Here is a 13,612-nt window from a genome sequence, read left to right on the forward strand (position 1 = left end):
TGGAAATCCTCGTGCATTTAAGGACATCAATAAAGCCACCCTACCCGTGGATTTCTGATTGAACCAGAGAGCATGGATAACAATATCTCTTTGAGGATTGGTTTAAATACTGCTTCCTTCTTGAGGTTGAAAAATATTGTAAAGACAACAACGTTCCTTTCACGATTTTGCTTCTATTTAGATAATGTTCCTGGACATCTGACGCATCTAAATGATTTCAATTCGAACGTGAGAGTCATATTTCTTCCCCAAAACACAACTTCACTCATCCAACCTATGGATCAGGGTGTTATTTCGAATTTAAATGCTATAGTATTTTTGCACAACATTTGCTCAGGCATTGTCTGCAGTAGATGATGAGAAAAATTTTACATTAAAAAACTTTTGGAAATCTTACAATATTTACCACACCATCTTAAACATTAATAAGGCCTAGGCGGAAATTACTAAAAGTTGTTTAAATGGGGCATAGAAGAAAATATCCCCACAGCACGTAAAAGGCTTTGAAGGATTTGGAAAAGACGAATCATACAAAGAGGTTACAGATAAGATTGTAAAGGTTGCAGAGCTACTTCAGTTGGAGGTTGGTGCCGAAAACGTGGAGGAGTTTTAATAGAGGAAGAAGAGAAGGAATTATCTAACGAATAACATATTGACTTGCAGGCAGCAATAGTGAAAGAAGAAAATGTTGACGAAGCTAAAGATGATCCAAATGAGCAGCCAAGACGCTTCATCGCCAGAGAGATGGCAGTGGCATTTCATGAAATTGCATCGGCAACGGCAAGGTTTGAGAAGATGGATCCTGACAGCAAACAATTCTTAAAAGTTAACAGAGGGGCGAATGATATGCTTGCTTGCTACAAAGAAATCTACAATGGAAAGAAAAAACCTCCGTCCAGTCATCCATTAATATGTTCTTTCATAAGGTTGAGCGGCCGACCCCTTCTAAATCTCCAGAGCCCTCAACCTCCGCAGCGGCATACTTATTAGCCGAAGACGTCGATTCTGGCAACGATGCTCGAGAGGTAAAACTTATTGACATTATGCCTGTCTCCTCTTTTTTTTTTGTAATTTTATAATTTTGAAATTTTTTTTTAAATTGCATGCTTTTGTAATTTTTTATTTTCTGTTTATACTCTGGGATGATCACACAGTCAGAGAAGTTCACAAGGTAGAGAGAATACAATAAACAGCACCATATTCAGCAGTCACTGGCTTGAACCGGGTCACTCAAGGCACGTGTACTTATGCACCCGCGTGCCTGACCACTCGCTGCCTGTGCACGAGATAAAAAATTGAAGCAACACAATAAATAATTCTATTTACATGTTCATCGAACATGTCTTCCTGTGCATTGCTGGATGATGGTAGAAGTAACCCCAGGGGCTCACATCTGGTGAGTATGGGCTCGGCACACCCAGGGTCCTGAGCTGGAAAAAATCATTCTTCTCTTTCTTGGTGATTCCCTTTTTCTCTCTCTCAGGGTAATTCAGAATTTTTTTTTTTTTTTTTTTTTTTTTTTTTTTTTAGCTGGTGCAGCATAAGCCTCTGGCTTTCTTACACCATATGCTAATAATAATAATGTCTTTTTTCATTCTATCAATTCAGTGAGCACAGTTGCGAATGCTGCACAAGCTTGGGGGAAATTCCCCGACTTACATAGCGTTCTGCGGAATGCAATCCTTATGTAAGTCGGGGAGTTCCTGTACCTTGTCCATACTTTGTGAGAGGTACACTGCTTTCCCCTTTTGATCCCACTTAATTTATTATTCAATTTCTTCTCTGCCACAGTTATGGACAAGTATAAAAATGCTTGGAGGGGAACAGGTATCCTGTGTGTTATTAGACACTCAGCCTAAAACACTGATGGATCCAATATCTCTCTATTACAGAAGATTTAGGAGAAGTCCGGTTGGCCTGCCTCCCTAAAATGCACTCGTGAACACCTTCTTGATGGTAAGCCCTGTTACATCGCTTAGGTGGCAACGAACGTGAAGAGAGGTTCTCTTCAAGACACCTGGTCAACGTGAAGAGGAAAAGACCAAACCCTCCAGCATATGACTGAGGGTGATGGTAAATGGCTCTCTGTCTTCTAACTTCTCCACTAATGCCGGTGTCCCCCAAGGTTCAGTTCTTTCCCCCACTCTATTCCTTTTGTATATCAATGACCTTCTTCCATTGACTGGAAATCCTATCCATAGTTTTGCTGATGATCGCACATTGCATTCCACTTTCCATTTTGAGAAACCTTGTCCTGCTCAATCAGCTTCAACTTCTTGAAAATCTCCTACCAATTCCTTAAATGCCGATCTTCAGGTAATTCTCCAGTGGGGCAAAGACAACTTAGTTGATTTCAACCCTTCTAAAACTCAGTCTTGTCTTATATCTCGCAAAAAGGATTCTTCTGCTGCTATGCTTATCTTCAGTGACACTCCGATTTCTAGGCAAAATGATATATCTCTTTTGGGGATTACCCTGACTTCTAATCTCTCTTGGCACAAGCACATTACAAATATTGCTTCCTCTGCATCTAAAAAACTTGGTTTTCTGTTTCGCACTCAGTGTTACTTTTCTTCCAAACAGCTGTTCACTCTGTATAAATCGCAAATCCGCCCTGCTATGGAGTATTGTTCCCACATCTGGGGTGGCACCCATAAAACCTCTCTCAGGCTTCTTGATTCCATTCAGAAGAGGGCAGTTAGGTTAATTAATGATTCATCTCTAACAGAGTCTCTCCACTCGCTTTCTCATAGATGTACTGTTTCTGCTGCATACCTCTTCTACAGATACTTCCATGGGCAGTGTTCTTCTGAACTGGCTTCTATAATTCCCGCTCTCTCTCTCTTTCAAAACAGTCCAAACACGTGCCGCCACCAGCCAACATCCATTTACTGTCCAACTTCAAACCCACAGAACCAACTTTTCATCTTCCTCATTTATTTATTCAACTGCCGTTTTCTGGAACAACCTTCCTTCATACGTATTTCCTGAAAATTACAATCTACAGAAGTTCAAGTCCAATGTCAACAAATATCTTCTTTCGTCTTCTCAACCTCCAACCCAAGCACATTACTAAGTACTATAGGTTCTAATACCTCTCGTGTTTGGGGTTCACATAAAAAAAAAAAAGAAAAAAAAAAAAAGTACGTTAAGTACCTGATTTTCTCTCCCCCTTTGTATAATGGAGAATGTGTTATCAACATATCTCTTCCATCTGCGCATGGGAAATTCCACATCCCCAAACATTCTGACTTCTAGCTCTTCCATAGCTAAATTAGCTAAATTGGCTACTATGGCACAAATGGGGGAACCCATGGCTGTGCCATGGACCTGCCTGTACATGACATCTTGGAATACCATAACAGTACTAGATAAGCAAAACTCCGCTCCTTCACAAATGTCATCAATACTTAGAGGTGACCTGGTACTTAACAATACATCCTTTACTAAGGCCATTCTAACACGCTGTAAGCCAAACTTAATGGGAATACAAGTAAACAGTGACGTAACATCAAAAGAGATCATTATCTCATCTTCCCGTATAGTCTGTCCTTTTATAAAGTCCACAAATTCCTTACTGTTCTTAATAACAAAGCCGGAAAGTCCTACTATGGGTGCAATTAGCTTAGCTAAGTACTTAGATAAAGCATGTGTAGGACTGTTTATAAATGATACAATAGGTCTGAGCGGTATATACACCTACTTTATGTATCTTTGGGAGCCCATAGAATCTGGGTAAACAACATCCAGCAGCATGTAATGACCAATAGACTTCCCAATGTTGTAAAGGGCTATTCACTTGTCATTCCCAACTAACCAACGGATTACGGTGGGTAACTTTATATATATAGCGGTATCAATTCTAATGCTTTACTACAATATTGTTCTCTGTCCAAGATAACTGTAGCCCTACCTTTATCCACTGGTAGGACAATGATCTCGTCATCCTGTTTAAACTCCCTCAAAGCCTTTCTATGAATAATACTAAGGTTGGAGGGGGCCAGCTTGGCCTGACTCAAATAGCCGCCACTCTAATGCATACTTCATTAGCCTGGGTCGCTGGTAACTTATAAACGGCTCTCTCGATGCCCATTGCTATTTCAGCGACCGGAGGCTTACTGGGCATCAAGGCAAACTTAGTACCCAAGCTCAAGACCCCCCCTCCTGTTCCCTAGTAAGACACATGCTACTTAAATTACAAATGAAATTAGTACTACCATTGTTATGTACAATCACTGTACACCAATGTACATAACACAATGTTATGTACATTGGTTTTCATTGCATTTTCATCTTGCAAATTTTATTCACAACTTTCCTGGCGCCTCCGTAGCCAGGTGGGCAGGAGCAGCAGTGTGTAGCACACGTTTCTTGATTAGATCGGGGTTCGAGCCCGTGCCCACCAAATAAGGAGGATGCAGAAAGGTCAGGGAATGACCACCGCATATCCCCGAAGCAATATGGCCTTAGTTGCTAATGCCCCTAAAAATCAAATAACAAACAACAACTTTCCTGTTAATTAAATTTGTATTTGTAATTTAACTTTATATGTGTATAAGATGTTTCAGTTAAAAGGTAGCACGGTCAGTCTTGCTTCTTTTTAGATTTAGGTTGTTTATCTTTTGCACCTTTTTTTTTTGTTTCAGCTTTTCTGAATTTGATGTTAAAATGTGACTAAGTGTTACCATTTCAATTTTACAATTTCTGAATTTAAATTTTGCATAACCAACTGCTTTTTTCTGAATGGGGAAGTTCTTTCCTGCCCTCAGTTTAGCCTAAAAATATCATTGGTGTACGTTTGAATCAAATATAAACTGATTATTTGAAATGAAAAAACAGAACAACCATAAAGTTTTAGCATGAGTAGAGGTGATGCAAGCTACCCTTGTACAACCAGCAGTTCTATACAGCAAAATGTATACTGAAGAGCAGGCATCACGTACAGCTGTTGTGTTTGTATTTTTCTTCAAATAAAATCTGGTGCCTTTTAATTGAAACACCCTTTATGCTGCACGCACACAACAAATATTGTTGTGTGTGTGTGTTTATAATGTATGTGTTGTGGCGTTTTTTTTTTTTAAATATTTTTTGGAGAAATATCTGTGAGGTGTAGCACAGCTACTAAACAAAAAAGTTGCGATAGTATTTGAACTAAATCTGTCAGGTGTTTTAGTGAAATTATTACCTGTTTTCATGCAGTACGAAAACCACAGTTTTACTTAAAAACACGCTAGTAAAATTATGTCTGCGTTTAGTAAGGTAGAAAAAGTTTTGGTCATTTTTGAACAAAAAAAATTTTTGTATGCAGATTATTTTTGCTGCATACCCAGTCAGGTATAGTGTGACTACTGCTAGGTTAAGAGTTTTACTTCCCTGGCAGCTGTTTCAGTTGTATTTCTTCCTCATCAGAGTGGTTGGACACTTTTTCCCATCTTTTAATTTTTTTTTTTTTAACACACTATATGAGATAGCTATTTATAGAAACTTTGACACCTCTAAGAAATTATCCTTTATTTTCATAAAAAAAAAATAAATCTTTATTGAATGTAAAGTACTTATTAAATAACAAAGTTAAAGGTACATAATATCTGTCAAAAAAGGTACAAAATATCTGTCACAGCAGGAAGCCAGGGACTTAATATAATTATATTATAATACACCCAAGGTCCTCAGCTGGATATCATCATTCTTCTCTTTCTTGGTGATTCCTTTCTATTTCTGTCAATCTCTCTCTCTCTCTCTCATGGTAACTCGGGAATTTTTTTGGCTGGTGCAGCGTAAGCCTCAGACTTCCTTGCATCATATGGCTAATAATAATAATTAATCAATATTTTGAATTATAATAATTGTGTTATAGAAATAATAATTATTAAATTATTATTCATGAGATAGTACTTTTATAAAAAAAAAGAGAAGTTTTTCCAATAATTTATTCAGATAATAACGATTTTAATTTTTTTTAAAAATCAGTTATAAATTCATTTATTGAGTTATTCTAAATTTGAATTCCATTGGTGCCTGTGACAAATGTGCAACTGTGGTTGGGGCTACACTTGTCATGCCCTAGTTATGCCTCTGGTTATTTATGTGGCACTTTAAATTCATCCTTACAAAAATACATTGTCATGTTTTTTCAGTCAGTCAAGTTAACTTTATTGGCACTAGTGATATCAAAATTATTGCTTATTTTGTGTTTTATGTATTTAGCCCTCTGGTAGAGTGTGTGCTATGTGTGTATGTTGCTTTCACTTCACCAACAGAGTACACATACTCTGTTGGTGAATGTAAATAAATCATAACATTTTAATTTTGTTTGTAGGGCTGTGATGTTCGGCTTTTTGCAGCTGATGCCATATTTAGATTTTTCATTTACTAATTGCCTCTACTTTGGAGCGATTATATCAGCTACTGATCCAGGTAAGATTAATTATTTTGTTAATTTTATTTTGCTGTAAATATGAATTTAAAGATAATAGCAGCTGCTCTTGTGTCACTAGGTAATTATGCTTTATAATTTCATTTATGGTAGTACTGTCAAAACCAAGACATCCTCAGGGGTAAGATTGGCTCTTCTATTGTTTACCATTTTTGATATTATTTCCCTTGATGGTGTCAGTGGTTCAGTTTCCTCATATTTGTGAGTGACGTATTGCTATGAGTTCTCTGAGGATGCATAGAGGTCCAGATGCCCATTAAGTTTTCTTTTTTTATGCTGCCAACCATAAAGAAAAAAAGACTAATAATAATGTTCAACCATATAAGTGTTCTATCTCTTTAATTTTCACTTTAAATTGTTGATGGTCCTCTCCCAATTTTTTTACTGTAACTTTTTTAAATGTATCATGACACCCCTATTACAACAAAGGCATATAAGTCGATTACATTTCTTAAGTGAATCACTTCACAACAAAATTTGACTTTGCTTTTCTTGCTTGACAGGTTTTCAGTTGAGTATGCCAATCAAGCTTGGCAACTTTCCAGTCAGTTTTCCAGTTTATGCCAATAAATTCTCAAAAGAGCTGGAAATTAGTGAAATTGAAGGTTTATAAAATAGAGTAGATTATCACCCATCTGAATATCATGTATTTAGTCTATGCATTGTCATGTTTCTATTGGCATAATTAATATTTGTAAGAAAGTTCCTTTCTTACAAATATTAAAAATTACATTAATGAAACTGTATATTTCTAAAATGTGAGAATTTCTTTGAACCTCATTGAAACTTAAAATATTAACATATCATAAACCACCACCACCACATATACCTCATTTTTTGTTTTCTTCTGAAATGCAATGGTTTAAATAAGAGAGCAATAACTACATGCATGAGACAGTTGTACATTGAGCAGGTTATCTGGAAATGAGGCATAAGCCTTGCACTGCATCTATTGAAATGAGCATTAGAGAGCAGGTTTCTGGGAATTTCAAGCACAGCTGGGAGTCATCATGGAACAAGTAAATACATGGGCTTTAGCATTAGCATTAGCATTAGTAGAGGCATTTGATGCAAGAAAGCAAGCTTATGCAGCATCAGCCAAAAAAAAAAAAAAAAAAAAGTAACATAAATAAATAAAAATAACCACTTCCACTTCACCCCTCTGTTCGTTCGAAATACCTGTCCAGCTGAGCCTTAAACTTATTTAGGCTATCAACTTCCACGACAAGGGATGGAAGTCTGTTCCACCCACCAACCACCCGCTGGCTAAAGGCAAATTTCCGCACATCTATCCTACATCTGTCTTTCCTCAATTTGAATTTATGCCCTCTCAGGTGATTTTTCTGAGCTAGAGGAAGAATCCCATCAGCATTGAGCATGCTCAAACCATTCAAGGCTTTGTACACCTCTATCAGATCACCCCGCTGGTGCCTAGTTTCCAGACACTGTAATTTGCAAAACTTAAGCCTTTCTTCGTAAGAGAACCCCTTTGTCCCATTCACCAATCTAGTTGCCCTTCTCTGTACTCGTTCCAGCAGCTCTACATCCTTCCTGAAATGAGGCCTCCAGGCCTGTATACAGTACTCTAGGTGTGGCCTGACCATTGCCTTATACAAGGGAATAATCACCTCCTTATCCCTGCTAGAAAAATTTCTATATATCATTGACAATACACCATGAGCTACTCTTGCAGCTCGTCTGCACTGCTCAGAGAACTTCATATCTGCCTGCACCACCACCCCCAGGTCCCTTTCATTCTCTACCACTGTCAGTGTAGTACCACAGAGTTGATACGTTGCTCTGGGGTTGCTGTTTCCCATATGTAGTACTTTACATTTGTCAATGTTAAACTTCATTTGCCACCTCGAAGCCCATCTGCTCAACCTTTCCAAATCCTGTTGCAGCAGCATAGTGTCAGTAGTGTCCTTGACAACCCTGCCAACCTTTGTATCGTCTGCAAACTTGGACATTAAGCCTGATATACCATCATCAATATCATTTATAAATACAGAAAACAATAAAGGCCCCAATACTGAACCCTGAGGGACTCCACTAATAACATTAGTCCACGATGAGCAGTGTCCATTGATTACCACTCTCTGTCTTCTCCCCCTCAACCACCCCTTTATCCATAGCAGCAACTTGCCTCCAATGCCACACTGCTCCAATTTGTGCAGCAGTCTTCCATGTGCAACAGTATCAAAAGCCTTTCTAAGATCCAAGTATATAATATCAAAGTTATTCCCTGCATCCAGTTCTTTTGTGACTGCATCATAGTATCCAATCAAATTGGTCAGGCAAGACTTCCCCTTAACAAAACCATGCTGTGTCCTAGCTATAACTGAAGTCTTGTCTAGATGATCCTGCAGTGCTTCTTTCACCAGTGCCTCCATTAATTTTCCGGGAACAGAAGTTAAACTCACAGGTCTATAATTACTTGTGTCAGCCTTTGATCCCCCTTTGTGAATTGGGGTCACATTTGCACATCTCCAGTCAATGGGTACCTCCCCTGAGTCCAAGGAAGCTCTCATAATTATGGCTAAGGGTTTGCTTACCTCCTTTGCTGCCTCCTTTAATATAACTGGATAGATCCCATCCACCCCAGGTGCCTTTCTTGTGTTTATCTTCAACAATTTCTCCTCCACTTTGCTCTCAGTTATTACAAGATTCTCTAGCTTACTGCTAGAGTTGAATACACCTCTGGCATTCCCCTCGCTGAATAACTCCTCATGTGTGAATGTCGATGCAAAATATTCATTTAGTTTGTTAGCTACCCGAGCAGGGTCATCAACAGTTGACCCCTCGATCTCAAGTGGACCAATCTGATTCATCCCCTTCCTTCTAGAGTTTACATAAGTAAAGAACTCTTTGCTGTTTTTCTTCGCATCCCTTGCCAAGGATCTCTCGTAATCTGCCTTCGCCTGCCTAACCTCCTTTGTAACTTGGTTACAGATCAACTTGTATCTATCATAGGCATCCGTGTCACGTGTTAATTTGTATGTATCCCATGCATTTTTCTTCTCTGCCATATGCCTCATTAGTTCATCTGACAACCATTTAGGCCTAAACCTTGAACAATATTTCTTAGTTGGTATGTAAAGCCTAGTAGCTTCCACGATAAGTTCTTTGAATGCTTCCCATTTTGAATTTGCTGTTGGCAATATCATCAGTTGATCCCACTGTATAGAATTTAAATACTGTCTCAGTCCATTGTAGTCGCCTTTACGAAAGCAATACCCCTTCCCTTTACCCCTAATGGTAGTTACCTCTTTGAGTAACTCCCACTTCAGCACACTGTGATCACTGCCACCAAGTGGTTCATTTATCTGCAGATTCTGAATGCATGAAGAATCACTACTGATAATCAAATCAAGAGTATTACTCCCTCTAGTTGCCTCCCGAACATGCTGATGTAGAAAACAATCATCCAATAAATCCACAAAAGCCTTGCTACTGTGTGAGTGACCAGCCCCCAAATTCCAGTCAATATCTGGGAAATTAAAATCCCCCATTATAAGACTCTCTGATTTACTGGCCCACTCTATTTCTCCGAACAGTTTCTTATTATACTCATCAGAGTCATTAGGCCTATAGCACACTCCTACTCTCAATTTTGATCTCCCAATGCTTATGTCACACCAAACTGACTCGACACTGCACTGTCCAGCGATGTCGACTGGCTTCACTTCCTTGGATTTTATGTGTTTCTTAATTAATAGCATAACCCCTCCTCCCTTCCTATCCTGTCTATCCTTTCTGTACACATTGTACTCCCCAAATTCCAGTTCTGCATTTCTTATATCTGTGTGACGCCACGTCTCTGAAATCCCCACAATATCTGCCTTTGATGTTTTGAGCAATACCTCAAATTCATCAAATTTATTTACTAAACTCCTAGCATTGGTGTACACACAAGTATACATGCACCTGTTCTTTTTCTTAGCTACCCTAACACAACCCATGTGTTTACTTGTACCCCAATGATTCCCAGCAGTCTCTGAAATATCCTGCATCTTATTTTCCAGGCTGCGGCTCATTCCAATAGAAGCAGTGCAAGAATCACTTTCACCTCTGCCAGTGGCTACTGTTAATCTATTAGTCCTTGTATCCCCCCAATCTAGCAGTTTTCCTACCCACCTAACATTGCCTCGATAGCATCCGCAAACATTCTTGCACCCTTTCTATTTAAGTGTATCCCATCCCTGTAGAAGCAGTCTCTCCTGTTAACAAGTACAGACCAGGCTGAAAAAAATTCTACCCCTTGAGCCCTGCACAATCTTTCCAGGGCCGAATTGATTGACAGGGCTCTCATCATATACTCCCTCCTATCGTGTCTGGGCAGAATTGCAGACACTTTCAATTTCAACCCTAATTCACGGCTTTTTTTCATCAGTGACCTGTACTTGTCAAGTAATTCCGCCGGTCTCCTACTCTTAATGTCATTAGTGCCAACGTGTACAACTATATCACCTTTTGTGCCCTTAAAAGATGATATCCGCTCTACAACGTCATCAACCTTTGCCCCTGGCAGACATACCCTGGTCCTATTCCACCTATCGGGTGGTATTTGTTAGGGTAAGTAAGAGTAAGAAACAGTTTCATGTACACCAATGCTAGTATAGTAAATAAATTTGATGTGCTAGTCAAGACATCAAAGGCAGATATTGTTGGGATATCAGAGAGACTTGGCATCACACAGATTTATGCATATAAGTATCACACAGATAAATTGGTCCTTGGTTGTCACAGACATTCTCTTAGATATGCCAGACAAGCTGTGCTTGCTACCTGGGAGTCTAAAACACTGGCGGAACTGATATTCGGGTGACACTCAAATCAAGTGGGCCCAATTTCAGCAAATTCCGGATGGTCTGTGACAGCCAAGTCCTCTGCTTGTACTGCAATCACATTCTGTAGAGCCGAGAGTCCAGGAACCACTTCTGATTACATGCAAGTCAATACTTGCTTATCAGTGTTGCCAGAAGCTATGCTTGCTTACCGTTTGGCAAAACTGCTGCTTACTCAAGTCATGATATATGGCACAAATCCAAATGATTCATGAGATGTCATACAATCAAAATATTAAACACAATTTAATAACAGCAAATATAATAAAAATTACAAGAAACATAATTTCATGATATATATTCTTCGGCGGGCCATTTATTTTATATATTTTGAAAGCAACCACGGACCAGATTATGCACTTTTGCAGGCCGGAGGTTGCCCACCCCTGGTTTAGGTATATTGACTGGTGCAAGCCTATCCTTGGTAATGTACCGTTCAATGTACTCTATTGATAAGTGGTTTTTATTTGTGTATATAATATTTTTATTGTGTATATTTTTTCTTGTACAGGGCTTTAGTACATTTGTTCTGGTTCATGGCATGTGTGTAGCTATCTGCTTATAAATGATCTTACTTCTGTATTAGCTTCATACATTTAGTTCTCTGTTAGTTTCACACATTCATATGTTACAGGCATATGTAATCAGAAGGGTGCTGCTAATTTTTTAACAAGGGCTTAAGGAGAATTTCAGCTCAGGAACCTCCACAGTTAAAATAACCTGTTAAATTTTATCAGACTAATTATCTTAACAAGGGGTTTGGATAATCCCCAAAATTTGAACAAAGGTATTGTGCCACCCCCCAAAGGATCTAATCATCCAGTTAAGAAACCAGTGGTCACTAAACAATAGTGGCAGGCAGGCATGCATTACATGGGATAAGCAGCACTAGCATTGGTCTAAAAAGAATAATGCCCCTTTAGTAAAAATTAAATTGAGTGGCACCAGTTGCTGCTTAGAATTTTACATTTGTAATGAATCTGCATGTACCATCAAAACCATGAAATTTCCCACCAGTCAGGAATGGTCTGGGAATGTTTTTTAGAAAATGGTATGAGAAGATTGAATTCTTTTGACATCACTCTAAATGCCATAACATACAAATCTTCTCTTTCTTCTCAGTGAAAGAGCTGTAAATCATAGGATAATCCATTTTTCAAGGTGACTCTGCCCCATGTTACTAAGCAGAGAGTTTAAAGAATTTTTTTGTCAACATTAACAGTATCTAGGCTTTTAAGTCATTGGATTTTGAACCCCATTAGAAATCCTAGATGCATTTTAACAAAGTAATAGGGTTAATCAAAATCTTTCAGGTGAAATATGTGTTGCTGGAGGCAGTAATTAGAGTATGGTATTTTGAAATACTACAGGCAACATTAAAAAACTGCATACATCCTGTGCCCAAATATTGTATACATTCTCTTAGATATCTGACAAAGTATTAATTATGGTTTTAGGTGACTAATAAAACTTTTTTAAAAATTGCCATTAGTTGCTATTATTTTGTCCATTAGTAATAAAGAATAATCTAGTAAATAATATCCCTTTTAAAGGGAGATTGGTTCTAAAGAGCACTATATTTTTGGAGGCTATTTTTAATTTTTAATCGTTATTTTGGTAGGAAATAACTAATTTTTTTTTCTTTTTCTGTTTTTTTCCAGTGCGTGTGAACAAATTGTAAAGTTGCTTTACAAGCCCTGCAAAAAAAAAAAAAAAAAAAAAAAAAATCAAAAACATTACTTGTTGTGCTTGATTTTTGGTACCTTCAGCCTTTTTTTTTTTTAATTAAAAGTACATTTTTAAAAATGTTTTAAAATTAAACTAAATATATCTTATTAAACATACGTAAAAATTAAATCTATGTAATTAAACTAAATACGATACGTTATATCCTGAACTAGATGGCGTTAGCTTAGTATAGTATAGTATATTATATAATATCGTCAATTAATCAGTAAAATCTATTAATCTTGTTAAACTTCATTCATTGTCGGCACCTCCGTAGCCAGGTGGAAAGGAGCAGCAGTGCTTAGCACACGCTTCTTGATTAGACCGGGGTTCGAGCCCGTTACCACCAAATACGGAGGATGCAGAAAGATCAAGGAATGACCACCACATATTCCCTGAGCAATATGGCCTTAGTTGCTAATGCTCCTAAAAACCAAATAACAAACAAACAAACCAAATAAACTTCATTGTCAATTAATTTGTACTTTTTAACTAAATACATATAACTAAGATTTTACAAATGTAACATAATTAATTAATACATAACTTGATACGGAAGTTATATAAACGGAACTCATAGATAATACTCGATACTGAAAAA

The 13,612-nt window shown here is 37.8% G+C and overlaps 1 protein-coding gene across 1 annotated transcript in view; it reads left to right on the forward strand.

Moving 5' to 3' along the window:
- Window positions 1-13,612, forward strand: part of LOC150091132 (sodium/hydrogen exchanger 9-like) — a 412,040-nt gene that overhangs the window by 109,550 nt on the left and 288,878 nt on the right. The window contains 1 exon segment of the mRNA XM_090387366.1: window positions 6,320-6,417. Within this exon segment, the coding sequence (XP_090243492.1) occupies window positions 6,320-6,417 (98 nt within the window).

The sequence above is a fragment of the Mastigoproctus giganteus genome, chromosome 1, assembly GCF_048544385.1.
Source record: "Mastigoproctus giganteus isolate SK-2022 chromosome 1, ASM4854438v1, whole genome shotgun sequence".
Classification (NCBI taxonomy): Eukaryota; Metazoa; Arthropoda; class Arachnida; order Uropygi; family Thelyphonidae; genus Mastigoproctus; species Mastigoproctus giganteus.